The following is a 20,266-nucleotide window of genomic DNA, read 5'->3' as shown; positions in this document are numbered from 1 at the left end:
GACAGTTCGTGTTTGGTGGTAAATACCGAACAAGGTATTGTAATGGTCGGAGTAGCGGGGAAGTCCGGAAGGAGAGGGAACATTTTTCCGGCTCAAAAGTTTGGGTCATCATTGTTTTCAATGGGGTTGGGGTTCTGGTACAAGTTAGGGTAAAGTTCTTTGGAAAAAAGATTGGGTAGGGTACATAAATTCGGACTTCCACGAGTCCTAACTAAGACTCTTCCACAGGTGGACAAGAGGTCATGGGATTGAAAAGACACTTACTTGTGAAACGGTATTGTGTATTCACTGATATTTTATTTTTAAAGTAGCCTTCTGCTTTTTTAGCATTTGACCCCCAAAAATTATCAAGATGGAAAAGTGGAATGAAACGAAGGAAAAGGAGGTTTGTGGTTTTGAATATTCATGACACTTACTGGTGCAGGTCGCCTCTGGTAGATCGGTATCAGCCCTATAATATCCATTGCGGCACACGCAGATCGGGGAGGCCTCGGCGGTAGAACGACTGTTGGCAGGACAAGGTGCACATATTCCTAGGCCTTGATTAGCTTTAAACATGCCAGCAGGACAGGCTAGAAAGAAAAAGAAGATAAATCAGGATATTATTTCATGTTATTTGTGGTTTATAGCACAACATACAAAAAATCGGAAGCACAATGGCAGGAGGCGCGGGACATTTTCCAAGTGTCACTGTGTCTAGATGACAGCTTGAAGGTCACTGAAAGTCAGACAGTTGTGGCTGCGCGCAGATAATCAGTCAGTCAGACGGCTGTCTCCATTCAATGTCAGATTCGGAATCGAGGCAGGTGAATCTGACAGACTGAGTCAGGGATATGTTTTCTTGTGTTTCAATTGATTTCCAATCTGCTGTCTGTGTCAACACTTAAATATGTACTGCGACTTAATACTACTTAGTAAATATGTCTTCTAATGCATAAAGCAGCCGTGTGTTGAAATCCTTATCCTGCACACCGGCATCTACCCACCATCCATGTACATTCTATGCAATAACTTACAGAAAATGTAGTTTTTCTTGCCAAATAGCATAGACTTAGTAGTGGTATATACTAGTACTAGTGGTTAGAGATTGTATTCGGAGTCATATTTACAGTGGTGTAGGAAAGTTTAGGGACTACCATACCATTAGTGCAATCTGGGCAGACGCAGAAGGGCCCAAGAAGGCCCACTTCTATTTCCAAAGCAGGAAATTACAAATATGATGATCTGTTGAACTGCACAAAGCCCATATACTGTTCATGCAAAGGGCCCTCTTCAATTTGTGTTCACTCATGGGTGAATTCATGAACATTAACTGATGTGAAAGAGGCCTTTAGTTGCTTAGAGGTTACCTTAGGTTCTTGAAGATCAGTTTTTGACAGATCTCTTTTATCTAAATAAAACAGGTCGCCCACTCACACGTGATTGTCATCCCTTTGATTGAAAACACCAGACTCTAATTTTACTTTCAAATTATCTGCTAATTCTAAGGTCGGGTGCCCACGATCCAGAAGTAGAAGCTCATGTTCGCTGCGCCCAAAGCGCTGCCATCTATTGAATGCAGATGTTCACTGAACTTGGCGGATTCACAGCGTCCAATACATTCTATGGGTGAAATTTATCTTAGCGTCTCCGCAAGAGAAATTGACATGTTTTGGTCTGGAAAGATGCGTCGCATGACAGTTTCAAGTGCATTTGAACAGCAAGGTTGTTTGCTGTTGAGGGGAACTAGGAAAAAAAAAAAAAATCTCTATAAATCTTCAGCAGAGCGAGTGTGAGCGAGCTGAGTGTGTCCTGAGCGTAAGTGTGGACGGTGGTAAGTGTGACTTGTGATTCAGTGAAGAGGTATTTGGAAAGCCTTTAACAAATACCTGTGTGAATTGGTGTGAGTTGCTGAATTGGGGGTAGCTATATTCATAAGGGTTAACTTGGGGTGGGGGCTTATAGTTAAGGGTTTATAAGGGGCAGCTGTTTGGGGCTCAAGTCCTTTTTGGAAGTGCATTTGAACAGCAAGGTTGATTGCTGTTGAGGGGAACTAGGAAAAAAAAAAATCTCTATAAATCTTCAGCAGAGTGAGTGTGAGCGAGCTGAGTGTGACCAGAGCGTAAGTGTGGACGGCGGTAAGTGTGACTTGTGATTCAGTGACTTTGGAGTCAGGGAGTTTTCAGGGGAGGAATTACTGAATTGCTGTCTGATTTTTATTAATACTTTGTATTTATTTTTTTTATTGAACTGTTCTGTCTGGTGCAATCCCCATTAGGAAATGTGCTCCACGATTGTTAATGCCATCCAGTGCACATCTTGCCACATGTATGCAGTCCTTGAGCAGCCGATCGAGGGTGCATACTGCTGTGCGAGATGTGAGCACGTTGTGCATTTGGAAACCCAGATTCTGACTCTAAATGTGCAGCTGGCAACACTGAGATCCATAGACAACATGGAGAGGAGTCTTCTGCTCACGGAGCAGACGCTCAATGGGACAGATGAGGGGGGGGATGGTGGGATGGAGCTGCAGGACAATGAAGTAGCAAGCTGGGTGACAGTTAGGAAGCGGGGTAGAGGGAAGAGTGCCAGGGAGGCTAGTCCTGATCTGGAACACCCCAATAAGTTTGCTAAGTTGGCAGATGAGGGGGGTGCCAGTACAGGGGTAGCACTGCTGCAGCCAGGCATGTCCTCTGAAAGCCGGAGGAGTGACTGCTCCAGTAAGGAGGGAAATAGGAGAGCAGGGCAGGCCAGACAGGTGCTGGTAGTGGGGGACTCAATTATTAGGGGAACAGATAGGGCAATCTGTCACAAAGACAGGGATCGTCGAACGGTGTGCTGCCTACCTGGCGCTCGAGTCCGACACATCGCTGATCGGGTGGACAGATTACTGGGAGGGGCTGGTGAGGACCCAGCGGTCATGGTGCACATTGGCACTAATGACAAAGTTAGAGGTAGGTGGAAGGTCCTTAAAGATGATTTCAGGGAATTAGGCTGCAAGCTGAAAGCAAGGACCTCCAACGTGGTATTTTCCGAAATACTGCCGGTACCACGTGCCACGCCAGAGAGGCAACGGGAGATTAGGGAGGTTAATAAGTGGCTCAAGAATTGGTGTAGGAAAGAGGGGTTTGGGTTCCTGCAGAACTGGGCCGACTTCTCAGTTGGCTACAGGCTCTACGCTAGGGACGGGCTGCACCTCAATGGGGAGGGTGCAGCTGTGCTGGGGGAGAGAATGGCTAGAAGGTTGGAGGAGTGTTTAAACTAGGAATTGGGGGGGAGGGTATTCATTTTATAGGAGGGGAAGATAGTGCAGACAGAGTCCTGGGCACAAATAAGGAAGTTGGGGGTGGCGGTGGCATGGGGGGTGGGGTCAGAACAGTTAATAATTTAAGAAATAGAAGTATAGAGAGGAACATAAAGTGCATGTATACTAATGCCAGAAGCCTCGCCAACAAAATGGACGAATTAGAACTAATGTTGTTGGAGCATAATTATGACATGGTGGGGATACCTGAAACGTGGCTGGATGAGAGCCATGACTGGGCTGTTAACTTGCAGGGCTATAGCCTGTTCAGAAATGACCGTACAGATAAGCGAGGGGGAGGGGTGTGTCTATATGTAAAATCATCCTTAAAACCCATCCTGCGCGATAATATAGGTGAATTTAATGAAAATGTAGAATCCCTGTGGGTGGAGATAAGGGGAGGGGGAAAAAATAATAAATTACTGATAGGGGTTTGTTATAAATCTCCAAAAATAATGGAAGCAATGGAGAATATCCTCGTAAAGCAAATAGATGAAGCTGCGACTCAAGGAGAAGTCATTATTATGGGGGACTTCAACTACCCTGAAATAGATTGGGGAACAGAAACCTGCAGTTCCAGCAAAGGTAATCGGTTTTTGACAATTATGAGAGACAATTACCTTTCACAACTGGTTCAGGACCCAACAAGAAGGGGGGCACTGCTAGACCTAATATTAACCAACAGGCCAGACTGCATATCAAATATAATGGTTGTGGGTTACTTGGGAAATAGCGATCACAAAATAATAAGTTTTCATGTATCCTTTAAAAAGATGTGTAGTAGAGGGGTTACAAGGACACTAAACTTCAGGAGGGCAAATTTCCAACGGATGAGAGAGGATCTTGGTGCAATTAACTGGGACGATATCCTGAGACACAAAAATACACAGAGAAAATGGGAGACGTTTATTAGCATCCTGGATAGGACCTGTGCACAGTATATACCGTATGGGAATAAACATATTAGAAATAGGAGGAAACCAATATGGCTAAATAGAGCTGTAAGGGGCACAATAAGGGACAAAAAGAAAGCATTTAGAGAATTAAAGGAAGTAGGTAGTGAGGAGGCATTAAATAAATACAGAAAATTAAATAAATTCTGTAAAAAGCAAATCAAGGCAGCAAAGATTGAGACAGAGAGACTCATTGCCAGAGAGAGTAAAAATAATCCTAAAATATTCTTTAACTACATAAATAGTAAGAAACTAAAAAATGATAGTGTTGGCCCCCTTAAAAATAGTCTGGGTGAGATGGTGGATGAGGATGAGGAAAAAGCCAATATGCTAAATGACTTTTTTTCATCAGTATTTACACAAGAAAATCCCATGGCAGACAAAATGTCTAGTGATAAAAATTCCCAATTAAATGTCACCTGCTTAACCCAGCAGGAAGTGCGGCGGCGTCTAAAAATCACTAAAATTGACAAATCTCCGGGCCCGGATGGGATACACCCTCGAGTACTGCAGGAATTAAGTACAGTCATTGATAGACCATTATTTTTAATCTTTAAAGACTCCATAATAACAGGGTCTGTGCCACAGGACTGGCGTATAGCAAATGTGGTGCCAATATTCAAAAAGGGAACAAAAACTGAACTCGGAAACTATAGGCCAGTAAGCTTAACCTCTACTGTGGGTAAAATCCTGGAGGGCATTCTAAGGGATGCTATACTGGAGTATCTGAAGAGGAATAACCTCATGACCCAATATCAGCACGGGTTTACTAGGGACCGTTCATGTCAGACTAATTTGATCAGTTTCTATGAAGAGGTAAGTTCCAGATTGGACCAAGGGAACCCAGTGGATGTAGTGTATATGGACTTTTCAAAAGCTTTTGATACGGTGCCACACAAAAGGTTGATACATAAAATGAGAATAATGGGGATAGGGGAAAATATGTGCAAGTGGGTTGAGAGCTGGCTCAGGGATAGGAAACAAAGGGTGGTTATTAATGGAGCACACTCGGACTGGGTAGCGGTTAGCAGTGGGGTACCACAGGGGTCAGTATTGGGCCCTCTTCTTTTTAACATATTTATTAATGACCTTGTAGGGGGCATTCAGAGTAGAATTTCAATATTTGCAGATGACACTAAACTCTGCAGGGTAATCAATACAGAGGAGGACAATTTTATATTACAGGATGATTTATGTAAACTAGAAGCTTGGGCTGATAAATGGCAAATGAGCTTTAATGGGGATAAATGTAAGGTCATGCACTTGGGTAGAAGTAATAAGATGTATAATTATGTGCTTAATTCTAAAACTCTGGGCAAAACCGTCAATGAAAAAGACCTGGGTGTATGGGTGGATGACAAACTCATATTTAGTGGCCAGTGTCAGGCAGCTGCTACAAAGGCAAATAAAATAATGGGATGCATTAAAAGAGGCATAGATGCTCATGAGGAGAATATAATTTTACCTCTATACAAGTCACTAGTTCGACCACACTTAGAATACTGTGCACAGTTCTGGTCTCCGGTGTATAAGAAAGACATAGCTGAACTGGAGCGGGTGCAGAGAAGAGCGACCAAGGTTATTAGAGGACTGGGGGGTCTGCAATACCAAGATAGGTTATTACACTTGGGGCTATTTAGTTTGGAAAAACGAAGACTAAGGGGTGATCTCATTTTAATGTATAAATATATGAGGGGACAGTACAAAGACCTTTCTGATGATCTTTTTAATCATAGACCTGAAACAGGGACAAGGGGGCATCCTCTGCGGTTGGAGGAAAAAAGGTTTAAGCATAATAACAGACACGGATTCTTTACTGTAAGAGCAGTGAGACTATGGAACTCTCTGCCGTGTGATGTTGTAATGAGTGATTCATTACTTAAATTTAAGAGGGGACTGGATACCTTTCTGGAAAAGTATAATGTTACAGGGTATATACACTAGATTCCTTGATAGGGCGTTGATCCAGGGAACTAGTCTGATTGCCGTATGTGGAGTCGGGAAGGAATTTTTTTCCCCAATGTGGAGCTTACTCTTTGCACATGGGGTTTTTTTGCCTTCCTCTGGATCAACATGTTAGGGCATGTTAGGTTAGGCTATGGGTTGAACTAGATGGACATATAGTCTTCCTTCAACCTTAATAACTATGTAACTATGATACGTGGGCGTCTGTGGATGAAAAGTGGACATGGGATTTCTTCCACTATGCTGTAACATCTGGACGTTGCGGACGCAGCAACTCTGGACCGTGTGAACATACCCACAGGGTTCACATACTTTTGCCACTCACAGACATATGATATTAGATAATTTTCCTCAATAAATAAAAAAAACCATAAAGTATATTTTTGACTCATTCATTTGATTTGGTTCTCTTTGTCTACTTTTAGCATTTGTGTGAAAATCTTGTGTAATTTTAGGGCTCACAAACTTTCAAACAGCACTTTATGCTGTATTAATATTAGTGCTGAAAGACCATGATTAACTTTTATTCTGAATAATGTATGTGGTTTACTCATCTAGTGCGTGTGCATGTATATGGCCGCTTAAATAATGTGTCAGGGCATACTGCAAATAGTGAAAATATTAATAAAAAAGCTTTTAAAAAATGAAGATATGGCCTCCTTCAGACATCTAGTTCTCATGTACACGTTCTATTCCTGTATTTCACACATACAAAACATACCCATAGTAGTCTATGGGGCTTTTGACATGTCTGTGTTTTTTTCAAAGCAATTTGTTCCTAGCTTTTAAGGCTGAAGGAAGACTTAAGTCACAGCAAGCCCTGAGAGTAAAACGCTTATTGGAAGGATCTCTGTACTGTCCCCTCATGTATTTGTACATTTTAATAAGATCCAATTACATCGTAATTATCCATAAAAAAAGATCTGTATGTCATCCAAGTGTTGTCCATTTTCATTTTCCTAATGGCTAGGAAAATCTTGCATAATAAAATACGTATTTTCTTGTAAGAAAAAAAAAAATAAAATAAATAAAAAACCAGAGGGCTAAATGTGGCCTAAATTCCTGTTTCATGACGTCATAATCAGACGCCGTTGATAATTTCTTTTGCCAAGTTATGGTCATCATATTCATTTTCTATAATAAGTAATTTGCTTTTAACCCTGGAAGAAATGTAAAAAGGCAAAAAAAAAAAAAAAAGACTAAAAGCAGCCGCCCGTCACTCCTGACACTGCAATCAATTTCTTCTCATCATCGACTAATATCCAGAAATAAGCGGAGAGTGACAGGTTAAAGAGCTTCAATAAAGATTAGCCAGACCATATCTTCAAAAGGAAATTGCTTGAAAAAGTGGTTATTCCACCCGCTTCTATTAATTTCCTTTCTCCTGGTTACCTGAAGGAGACTCATATCCTGACATGGAGGAGATGGGGAATGCGGCCTCCTTCCTTATCCCAATCAGAAGCACAGGAGCACTCGACGCTTAACCCCATCGCGGTACCCTTAGCTCACAGCCCTGCAATCAGCCCAGCTCCCTATGCAAGGACACAAGGTGATCACTCTTACTGGGGCTACATTTGCTGGAAATGCATTAAAGCAGAAATTCGCAGTCATCTATCTTCTCGTACAACCTTCACCAAGATATTACTACACGGAAAAGTAATACAGTGTGGGATGCACTCAGAACAGCCTTATATGCAGACCGTGCCCAGTGTATAAGAGCGAGTAGCATCAGAAGTAGCCAAGCTTCTGTGGTAGTGCCCAGTTATGGGGGACCACAACTATTATTTATAATAATGGTGACTTCTTATATGGCCCTTTGTGTGCCCTCTCTATGGGCATGTTCATATGTTTCGATTTTTGCAGACCGAGTTTGCGGAAAAACAACAAATGGCAGACCGTTGTCTGTTTTCAGTTCAATTTGCATATCAAGCTCGCCCATTTAAAGGGAACATGTGTTGAGTGCAGCATGAAATAGGGGAAGAGTGCCCAATTCCAGCGATGTGTCACTTACTGGACTGCTTAGTGTATTTGTGACACATTCCCTGTTTTCTCTGTTGTAGGTGTAGCAGTTCTGGAACTATTGAGCTCTGTATAACCCCGCCTGCGTTATCCACAAGCTGCCAATCAGTGGTGAGGGCGGAGTTATACAGACTGTCCTGCATGTGAGATCTAGTCCTCTAGTGATAATCTTCTGCTGATAAAACACTGATTGTATTGAAACTACTGCAGTCAGCCTAATAAATGACACATCTCTGGAATCAGGCTCTCAGCCCCAACATTCCTCTGCTCTTGGATTTAACAGCAAAAAGATTCCCTTTAAGTGAATAGGTCCATTAAAAGAACGGACAGCACCTGAATGGCATTTGTGTGTTATTCGAGTTCTGACCGCTTTTACTGCTTAATTGGTAAGAGAAGCTTTGAAACTTGATTTCTTTTTTGCATACAAGAAAAATGGATGCCGTACTGATGGTAAAAATGAACACATGGGCCAAAATTAAGGAAAATGGGCTGTAATACAGACACACAAAAGCCGCATTCAGGTGCCAGGCCACCATTTGGGCACCACATCTTATAATTAATTATAGTCTCATATAGAATTAATGTGAATGTAGTTGACAATATCTTAGATCACTGGACATGTGAAAATTACCAAAAATTACTTTCATTACCAGTCGTGCATATAGGGTACCAGCCCGGTTTAGAAGACAAGTAGGTCCAGCACTTTTTTTTTATCGGAAACTTTTATTTCTTATGGATCAGAAAAGCAATATAACGTTTTGTTGGCAGTCGTATTGTTTCCTAATGTCGCAATGTATTTAGTGATAGGTACATTCACACTATCCATGGAGCCAACATGAGCTGAGGCCTCTCTCTCCAACGTCCCATTGTCTTCTGAATATGGACATCCATGAACATCTACCTTCTGCTCTAACGCTTGGACATCGTCCAACCCGAGTCCCGTACAGACGGCCGAACCAGACTCCCATCCAGAGCCGAGCATAAGGACGGGCAATTACAGTATCGTATTAACGTTAAACATACCAGAAAACACATACGTAAAACACAATTACAGCTCGCATTGCCCTACCGAGCCTCGTTGCGGCAGCGCACACAGCGGAAGACCATATGAGATTGCTTGTGTTAAGGCAGGACGGCTGATAATTTATTAAGGCTGTATAAAATAACGATACGTTCCACATTTTTTGGTTAATCACTGTTCTACTGCTGTCTAAATGTCATCTTCAGTGCTGTTATTTGTGAGGCCGGCGGTAAAAGGTAGCAGTTAGTGACTGTAAAATAATATGATGGGATAAAATAAGCAGAATTGTATTATTAGACACATACTTTATTTTTCATACTTTACAGCAGCTCTGGATCCAGCAAATGATTTACTATGAGTTCAGTCCAAGCTTAAAAATAATACTACTACTAATAATAATACGGTAATAATAATTACAAATCCCGTAATTATAAAGTAGCATATGATATAACAATAGGACACTAAAAGAAATTACGGTAAACACAATTTTTTGCCCTTTTTTGCCCTTTTGTGGGCTCTGTTTTACAGTGCATTCACAATAGCCCTTCCCGATCCGCACGCTACAATTAAGGCTCTGACAGCTTGACGCAAAGGGCAATATATATATATATATATACATATATATATATATATATATATATATATATATATATATATATATACACACACACCGCGGGGAAAGTAAGCATTTGATACACTGACAGGTTTTCCCACCTACAAAGAATGGAGAGGTCTGTAATTTTTATCGTAGATACACTTCAATTGTGAGAGACGGAATCTAAAAATAAAAACTAGAAAATCACATTCTATGATTTCTACATAATTAAATTGCATTTTAATGCAGGAAATAAGTATTTGATCACCTACCAACCAGCAAGAATTCTGCCTCTCACAGACCTGTTAGTTTTTCTGTAAGAAGCCCTCTTTGGCCTGTCCCACACGTCCATATAATTCCGGTACCGGAAAAATCGGTACCGGAATTATCCGTGTCCGTGTGTCAGTGTGCTTACGTAGCACATCAGTGTGGCACACGTGCGGCAGCCGTGTGTCGCCCGTGTGCCGACTGAGGACCACACGGACCGTGCAAGAGACAGCGCTACAGTTAAGCGCTGTCCCCTGCGTGCGGTGCTGAAGCCGGTATTCATCCCTTCGTCCCAGCAGCATTCGCTGGAAAGAAGGAATTAATAATTTTTTTTAATATTTTTTTTTAGTTTTTAAAATAAAATTGCCGGTAATCTGCCTCTCCCACCCCCTGTGCGCCCGCCCGCTTTCATTAAAATACTTACCCAGCTCCCTCGGCGCTTCCATTCTCTCAGCGTCGCATCTCTTCCTGTATGAGCGGTTACGTGGTGCCGCTTATTACAGTAATGAATATGCGGCTCCACCCCTGTGGGAGGTGGAGCCGCATATTCATCACTGTAATGTGCGGCACCACATGACCGCTCATACAGGACAAGCAGCGACGCTGAGAGGATGGAAGCGCCGAGGGAGCTGGGTAAGTATTTTAATACCAGCGGGCGGGCGCACAGGGGGTGGGAGGGGGCAGATTACCGGCAACTTTATTTTAAAAACAAAAACAAAATTTTAAAAAAAGATTATTCATTCCTTCTTTCCAGCGAACACTGCTGGGAAGAAGGGATGAATTTCGGCTTCAGCACCACAAGCGGGGGGGACAGCGCTTACAGTAGCGCTGTCTCCTGCACGGCACACGGACTGCACATGGACCACATCCGTGTGTGGTACATGTTTTACACGGACCCATTGACTTTAATGGGTCCGTGTGATCCGTGCGCTCCCACGAACACTGACATGTCTCTGTTTTCCAAACGGACACACGGTCCGTGAAAACACGCTGACATGTGCAGAGACACATTGATTTTAATGTGTCTACGTGAGTCAGTGTCTCCGGTACGTGAGGTAACTGTCACCTCACATACCGGAGCCACTGACGTTTGAAATCGGCCTTACTCTGCACTCATTACCTGTGTTAATTACATCTGTTTGATCCTGTTACCTGTAAAAAAGACACCTGTCCACACACTCAATCACACTTCAACCTCTGCACCATTGCCAAGACCAAAGAGCTGTCTAAAGACACCAGGGATACAATTGTAGACCTGCACAAGGCTGGGATGGGTTAGACGACAATGGGCAAGCAGCTTGGTGAGAAGGTAACAACTGTTGGCACAATTATTTGAGAACGGAAGAAACACAAAATGACTGTCAATCTTCCTCGGTCTGGGGCTCCATGCAAGATCTCGCCTCGTGGGGTAAGGATGATTCTGAGAAAGTATTTGTAGCATTTTTTTTCCCTGAAGAACCCCAAAACATAAAAATAAAGGCTCCTCCAAAAGATAACTGGAAGATAACTCTGCCTCCAGAGAATATTTCAAATAGAAGGGAGAGTTACCAGTGTGAGGCAAGTAACTAACACAGAACTGAACTTTGTCTTCTTACAAACATTTTTTCTGCTTCACTCAGATCTCTGCTGTATTATAACTGCCTGTGAGATGGAAGGTGAGAGGAACCTGCAGATGTGTCTGGTATAATCACACACAGCTCTGCAGTGAGATCAGGAGAACGGCCATGATAACTGCTCTTTCATGTAAAATAAGCTCTGGAGGCAGAGTTACCGTATCTTCAGCGTCCTCCCCATAGCCTGAAAGAGGTCATTGATATAAAATGATAAAAGATGATTTTTGTAACAGCAAGGCATCTGATATGAGGCATAAAGGTAGGACTTTTTCAGCAGTCTATATCCTGTAAGCTCATAATAATAGTTTAGATAGGTAAAATGTGGTGACAGATTCCCTTTAAGTGAATGACATTAAGCAGTACTACCAGAAACAACCCAGTGGCGCTGTCTCTGTAAGAAAACAGTTATTTTTCTTTTCTAATATTATACAAGCCTTTAAGACAGCTTTAACACGGAACTTCACATTATTAGTGAATTGACTTAGTAGTAAGATCCCTCTAACATTGGCATCACATTTTCGCCTCGGTCACCTTAGTGCGCGGAGAAAAGTCTATATTGTGACATTGGTGTCTCCTTATTCAGTGACATCATCAAAAAGAACAAATGAAAAATTACACTTCTCCAATTATCTATAACTTGAAGTGGATATTACATGTCAAGACAAGTAGACAGAGGACCGTTCTGAACATAAAGGAACCCGAATGATATAATGTCTCAATTTTCTAGAGCGGAGAAGGAAATGTGCAGACCGGAGAGGACTGAGTGAGCAATTCTTATCTGTCATACAAATCTGTTTTCGGAAACTCATTAAAATAATAGTGTGAAAGAAAAAAGGAAAACTTTAAAAGCAAAACTTCAACAACAAAAAAAAAAATGTTTCACATCTAATTTTTTTTTTCTTCGTAAATGTGAAATGTGGCTGAATTCCCTGTGGTGACAGAAAGGTGAAGCTCGGAAAATGCTTGTTTGTAGATTTCACGTGACATTTCTAAGGATAATTGTGTTAAGCACAGAGGAGATAATAGCAAGGAGAACGGCTGGACTGGAAATAGATAAATAACGACTGGCATAAGGGGTCTAATTAGCGGCACGGACAATCAGACGTATTCACACTGAATTGGGCTTCATTATGGATGTGCGGCTGTGGCAGATTGTCCTGCCATCCACATAGACAAACACCAGCACAATTAACTCGTAATAGACATAATGGAGATGACCGGGAAATGACCGAACACCAAAGAAAAGGTGATTAGCGCCGACGGACGGGGAGATGGTGAATAGACTTGGTGAAGGAATTAGGGGGAAAAGTGACACAGAATACTTAGGATGGACGATAATGACTTCAATCATTTACTGGCTAATTTGCTGTGAGTTTGCGGCAGAGCCAAATTTTTGAGCATCTTTTAGGCCTCATTCAGACATGTGTTTATCACACAGGTGTTCTCTTCTTGTTTTTCACAGATAGAACCCGTACCTTTTATGGCCTATGGTGCTGTCCACTTGTCCGTGAGCCCACGAAAAAAATCGTAACGGCATGTTAGTTTTTCTTTAACCGACTCATACAAGTCTATGGGTCTGTGAAAATCAACACACATTTTAAAAGGGTTGTCCACTACTCGGACAACCCCTTCTCAATCAGCATGAGTAAAATAACAACACTTGTACTCATCTCCATTGCCAATGCTGTTCCAGCGGTGTCGACGTTGACTTGACTTTCTCAGTAAGGCCGGGATCACACATGGGAGAAATACGGCCAAGTCTCGCATGTTAATACCCTGCATTGCCGCCGTCACTCAGAAACGGAGCGTCGGCCGCATAGCAATACATGCAGCTGCTCACTCCGCTCCTGAGTGACGGCAGCAATGCCGGGTATTAACATGCGAGACTCGGCCGTATTTCTCGCATGTGTGATCCCGACCTAACGGCTTCACTCTCCTCACCTTCAGAGGAATCAGACATCAAGGGGAAGTCAGAGCCACTTACTGCCTCTTGATGTCCGAAGGTGAAAGTGAATCTAGCACTGATTGGTTGCAGGGATTGTGTGACATAAAAATGTAATGCAAGCCTTGGGAGAGCCAGTGGTGACACTGCTGGAACAGCACCGGCACTGGAGAACAGTATAAGGGTATGTGTACACGCTGCGGATTTTGGTAAATTTGCAGGTAAACCGCACTGCGGATTTCCTGCAGAATTACCGCGATTCCACCTGCGGTTTAACACCTGCGGATTCCTATTGAGGAGCAGGTATAAACCACTGCGGAATCCACACAAAGAATTGACATGCTGCGGTGACATTAACCCTTTATTACCCCATATCCCACCACTACAGGGGAGTGGGAAGAGAGAGGCTAAGTGCCAGAAAAGGCGCATCTTCCAGATGTGCCTTTTCTGGGGTGGCTGGGGGCAGATGTTTTTAGCCAGGGGGGGCCAATAACCGTGGACCCTCTCCAGGCTATTAATATCTGCCCTCAGTCACTGGCTTTCCCACTCTGGCGGAGAAAATTGCGCGGGAGCCCAAGCCAATTTTTTCCGGGATTTAACCCTTTAATTTAATAGCTAGAGACCCCAAATTTGACACAAAGACACTTCTTACATTACTAAAGAGGAATATGTAATAAAAGAACGGATATGAGATGGCTTACTGTATGTAAACCATGTCTCATATCCTGTCGGGTTTGTGAAGGAGATAGCAAAAGCCGGCAACTGAATTACCAGCTTTTCTGCTATCTAGCGCTGAATTAAATATAAATATATATATATATATATATATATAGATATATATATACATATATATATCTATATATATAATTGTCTAAGGGTTTTTCCGTCTGTCTGTCTGTCTGTCTTTCTGTCTGTCTGTCTTTCTGTCTGTCCTGGAAAACCCGGCTCTCTGATTGGTCGAGGCCGCCAGGCCTCGACCAATCAGAGACCGGCACAGCATCGACGTACAAATCCCGCGTCTCTGATTGGTCGAGGCCGCCAAGCCTCGACCAATCAGCAACGGGCACAGTGACGATGATGTCATAAAGGACGTAGAAATCCCGCGTCTGATTGGTCGAGGCCGCCAGGCCTCGACCAATCAGCAACGGGCACAGCGACGATGATGTCATAAAGGACGTAGACATCTCACGTTTCTGATTCAGCGACGGGCACAGTATCGACGTAGATGTCATAATGGTTGCCATGGCGGCGATGATGTCATAAAGGTTGCCTCGACCAATCAGCGACGGGCACAGTGTGCCGCGAATTCTGGAATCATCATTATCCATATACTACGGGGACATGCATATTCTTGAATACCCGATGCGTTAGAATCGGGCCACAATCTAGTATATATATATAATTGCCTAAGGGTTTTTCCGTCTGTCTGTCTGTCTGTCTGTCTTTCTGTCTGTCTGTCTGTCCTGGAAATCCCGCGTCTCTGATTGGTCGAGACCGCCAGGCCTCGACCAATCAGAGACGGGCACAGCATGGCGACGATGATGTCATCAAGGTTGCCTCGACCAATCAGCGACGGGCACAGTCTGCCGCGAATTCGCCTCGACCAATCAGCGACGGGCACAGTATCGACGTAGAAGTCATAATGGTTGCCATGGCGACGATGATGTCATAAAGGTTGCCTCGACCAATCAGCGATGGGCACAGTCTGCCGCGAATTCTGGAATCATCATTGTCCATATACTACGTGGACATGCATATTCTAGAATACCCGATGTGTTAGAATCGGGCCACAATCTAGTATATATATATATATATATATATATATATATATATAGACTGTATATATGTTTTAAGAATATTTGAGCCGATGGATCCATGATATGTCCATTTTGCAAGCCTGCAATCACAGTACGGAAGCCATACGGATGCCATATGGATAAATTTATGCGTAAAAATCGCATCCTCGCATTGAATAGGGAACAGTGTTTTGGGACAATTATTGTGTATTACGGCCATAAAAAATGGACCGTATTTACTTACGCCTAGTGTGACGCCGGCCTTAGACCTGATGAGACCGGTGTACTTTAGAGTTGGTGTGAATCAAGCAGGCCGCGTGCAGTGACACCACATACACACATCAACAATGACATTGCATCAAGCTGGCTAATCAAAAGAAAAGGAGCCGATGCTGGGAGGTAGGAGGCAATCCTCAGGGCTCCCATATAATGGCCACAGAATATTCACCTGGCTGGTGTACTTACTTTCATTCATGTCAGAATGTTAATATTACTCTCCAATTTATTATTAGGCAATGACACATTCAAATGATTATACAGTTACAAACTCTATATGATTTTGTATACATCTTAGACCTGATGAGATGGGTGTCTTTACTTAGAAAATGTATGAAATAATTGCTGCATAGTACTCCATGTCATATGAAAATTGTATTATTAGGTAGTGAACCTTTCAAATTTATAATATAGTCATTCTGTAAGAGCACCAGTCTGATCAGGTCTGAGAAGTGTGTAGTTTGGTTTGTGAAATCTGTAGTTTATTCTTCCTATTTAGTCATTAGGGTTCTGCCTTTGTTTTTAGGAGAAGGTATCTGTAATTTAGTGGATGCCATTATATCTATACAATGCTGGTAATTAAACAGTCTAGCGGTTTTATTGCGACCCCCTAAATCTAGGCTACGACTCAATTAGAAAGCGGATGTATTTCATGCTTGATTTCTAGATCACAGCATTTTCCAGGTCAGTCATGTGGAAATGGACGCTTGGTAGCAGCGTATGCTGTATACTGTCTGTATACTGTCTGTGTGACATCTGTATCTGGTCTCACTTCAATATGGTTGAGGGGGCAAATCTATTTCTTTATCAATTTTGCTTCCTAATTCTTGTAATATTCAATATGAGATGGCAAATTGTAGAAGACTCATTGCAATATAAAGGGCATATGTCACGTGGCTGTCACGAACCATAAGAAGCCTAAGGGCAGGTGCACATGGCCGTATTTTTTAGTCCGAGTGCGATCCAACAAAACTTCAGATCACACCCGGACCACTATTAGCTTATCGGGCCGTGCACATGTCAGAAAAATAATGAATGAGTTTGATCCGATATTCAGATCACACTAAACCAGGCAAGGCAATGACTCCATGGGAAATATCGGACTGCACTTGGATGACCTATGAGTGCAGTCTGATTTCCATAGACTGGCACAATGGAGAAGATGGAGACATTTTTTCTCTCTTTCTTATCCTCACCCCGGAGAATCAGATCACACTGTGATCACACATTCATTAGAGTTTAATCAGAGTGTCAGTGGCATAATAGACCCTATTTTCTGCACGCGCCCTCAGAGTGGATTATCTACAAGGATGTGTATAGGGAAGCAATGGTTGTCTGAAAAAACAAAATCATCAGCTCGCATGTCACTCTCCACAAGGCGAAACCTTACCCCTCAGACCCCAGTCCAGAGCCCCTCACCTAGCCAAATCAGATCCCATACTTTGCACTGACGAGGGCCAACAGCCCGAAACACCGTGTCTGCGAATTGAGATACTGATTTGGCTTTTATCCTAAGTCATATTGCACGACTCGTTAAAGGGTTGATTGTGACTTGTAGGATCGCTACTTCCAACAGGTGGCGCTATAGAGTTCAAGTCCTCTTTCTCTCTGAAGAGGCAATTTCCATATTACTTTTCTCAGCAGACATTTATCTGATACGTATGGGCAGCTTTATAATACGATACAAGGCCAGAAATTATACAGAGATGAACCAACATTTCGGATTTTAAAATCATTTTTCAAGCTGGTGTTATAAAGTATTCTAATTTGCTGAGATAATGACTTTTGGGTTTTCATTGGCTGTAAGCCATAATCATCAACATTAACAGAAATAAACACTTGAAATAAATCACTCTGTTTGTAATGACTCTATATAATATATGAGATTCATTTTTAATATTGAAAAACTGAAATAAATGAACTTTTTGACGATATTCTAATTTTGTGAGAAGCACCTGTATATCAAATAGAAGAGTATAGGATGAGGATGAAAACGTCCATAGTAATGATGTGGAGGCTGCTATGTGTGTAGCCCTGAGTCACAACGCGCGTTTCACCCAGCTTCATCAGCTTCACACCCCTGATGAACCTTAAAGGAACATGCGTTGGGGATAGAGCTACATATCATGATATTTAGTACATCTCGCTTATTAAGCCAGATACTTTTGGTTGTATTGGTTGGTCCAGACATTATATACAGTATGTCTACTGTAACATTTTATCTTCTATAGTCAATATCTTTAGTGAATGCAGTAACGTTGGGACCATTAGCTTAGACAGCCATCCAAATATTCACCAAATAACCAGGCAGTAGATCGCTTTCCGACTGAGAAATGCTGCAATTATACTTCTCCAGAAATAGTACCGAAGCCCCTGACACCGCTTATGTATAGACGGGAGACCTCTTAGGAAGTACACCGCCAGAACAAATCATGTCGATGGTGAAGCATGTCGTCCGCACTGACATCTCCTTCCTTCTAAGTAATTCAAGTGTTGATTTCTTGACAATCTGCAGAGCTCCTGCCCTCGCGACGATAACCTCTCGAGATCTTTCCTTATTGATCCCAACACACGCGGTAGAAGAAAGCCACTCGCATTCACAGGCTCACACCATTGGGGGAGGACAGACCGCATCAAATCCAATAGCTGTCTAGTGTGATGGGCAGAACTATCCGGTATAGTTGTATCATGTGCATCTCACTGGAAAGATGTCCGTAGGCGCCGGATCCAATATAAATGCAGATCACAAAATGCTGCTTCAAGGAAATGTGGATGCCGACATCACTTTACAGTCGCGGAAATAAAAAGAGCAACAAAGCTTATGACATTTTGGATGGATCTTATTACCACTATGTGACATGTAGTCAGCTTTCACATTTGGTGACCATATAAATAATGTCCTCTAAGATGTCCCCGTTTTCGACTTCTCTGGTTTGTTCGCGATGGTTGGGATGGTGTTTGTCCTCAATATTATTCAGCATTTTAAGGTAAAAGATCTTATTAGACATTGTGTAGTCATGCTCAGGGCATGATCAGTATCTGCAGAGGTCATTACTAGTAATGGAGAGAGGACTTGCTTACGTGACTGTATGATATAGCCCATCACATACTGTATATATAAAGCCACCGTCAGTCAACTCGTTAGCTCCGGCAAGAAACGATTGCGGAAAAAGAAATGACATGCAGAAAAAAATAATAGCTTTTTTATTTTATTGTATTTTCATGGTCTACACGTCTACCGTCCCACTATGTGATATTGTATGATGAGGATTTATTAAAGGAAATTTTCATTTTTTGCGAGATATACTTCTTTTTTTTTTTACTGCATCTGCTGAGGACCCTAGACCAGAGGTGTCAAACTGCATTCCTCAAGGGCCTCAAACCATGCGTGTTTTCAAGACTTCCTTAGCATTGCACAAGGTGCTGGAATCATTCTGTGCAGGTGATTAAATTATCACCTGTGCAACACAAGGAAATCCAGAAAACATGACCTGTTTGCATCCCTCGAGGAATGCAGTTTGACACCTCTGCCCTAGACAAACATTGTGTGAGGCTGCCTTTAATGTTTTGGAGGTTTTGCCTTCAAAAAGAGAATTAACAGAATCAAAATTAGAATTGTGGATTACCTTAAAGCAAGCAAAGTACATTAGTCCCACTGCCAAGAGGCCCCACAATTAGCGGTTTTCTCACTAATTTGGGAAGATTGATAGACTACATAAGATACCGGGGCGTTTCTGAGGTAAGGAAAAGGAGACCAGGATCATGCTTTGCAGGGTCGGTCTGGCCCACCCGAGAACCGGAGGATTCTCCGGTGGGTCCAGGCACTGACACCCATTGGCATACAGGGCCAGCAGCTGCCTAGGGACCCCACTGCTCCAGGGGCCCCCAGCCAGTGACATGTCGCTAATAGCAGCACACCATGCAGCTTCTATGGGGGCCCCCGATGCCAGTGGAGCAGCAGCGGGTGACCGGAGGCAGAAGCCGGCTGTTGCAGCTAAAGCCTGTCCTCGCTGCTAAAGAGAAATGAATATTCACTCTTCCCCACGCCAACATGGGTGTGGAGAGCGGTGAATATTAATTTCACTTTAATAGTGGGCAGCGTTAGCAGCAGCAGCCAGCTAACACTGTCTGCTATCAGGGCCCTCACTCTCCTAAGGACCCCCAGCCAACACAGCTGCTATGGAGCCAGCGCCACCCCCAGTCCATGCCGTCACTTGGGGGCACCAGGTCACTTGCCCTTCTTGTGGGCTATCGAGGTGAACATGGTTGGCGCACGGCACTGCACGTTTAAGGCTAGGGACCCAATTTGAGGTTCACCGTGATGTGGCAGTGGGCTTCAAACAGTCTGATCAAAATGCTAAATTAAGAACCTCGTGTTCAGCTTTGTACATTATTGCTTTGCCGCAATGAATCAATGTATAAGTTTTGGTTGTGCAATCCATGTCTTTCTGTACAGCTATGGTATTTTGCTTTGCTCCTGGTCTGGTTCAGCTCAGAAGACAGAACAAGCCTTAGGTGATGGAGGTCCCTAAACAA

The 20,266-nt window shown here is 42.8% G+C and overlaps 1 protein-coding gene across 1 annotated transcript in view; it reads right to left on the bottom strand.

Moving 5' to 3' along the window:
• EPHB1 (EPH receptor B1) overlaps nucleotides 1–20,266 on the bottom strand; it is a 417,321-nt gene that overhangs the window by 83,686 nt on the left and 313,369 nt on the right. The window contains exon 4 of the mRNA XM_069727937.1: nucleotides 417–572. Within this exon, the coding sequence (XP_069584038.1) occupies nucleotides 417–572 (156 nt within the window). The remainder of the gene's footprint in view (nucleotides 1–416; nucleotides 573–20,266) is intronic.

The sequence above is a fragment of the Ranitomeya imitator genome, chromosome 5 (genome assembly GCF_032444005.1).
Source record: "Ranitomeya imitator isolate aRanImi1 chromosome 5, aRanImi1.pri, whole genome shotgun sequence".
In the NCBI taxonomy this organism is placed as follows: Eukaryota; Metazoa; Chordata; class Amphibia; order Anura; family Dendrobatidae; genus Ranitomeya; species Ranitomeya imitator.
Note: the sequence above shows the minus strand (reverse complement) of the source record. Positions and strands in the feature narration are given on the sequence as shown.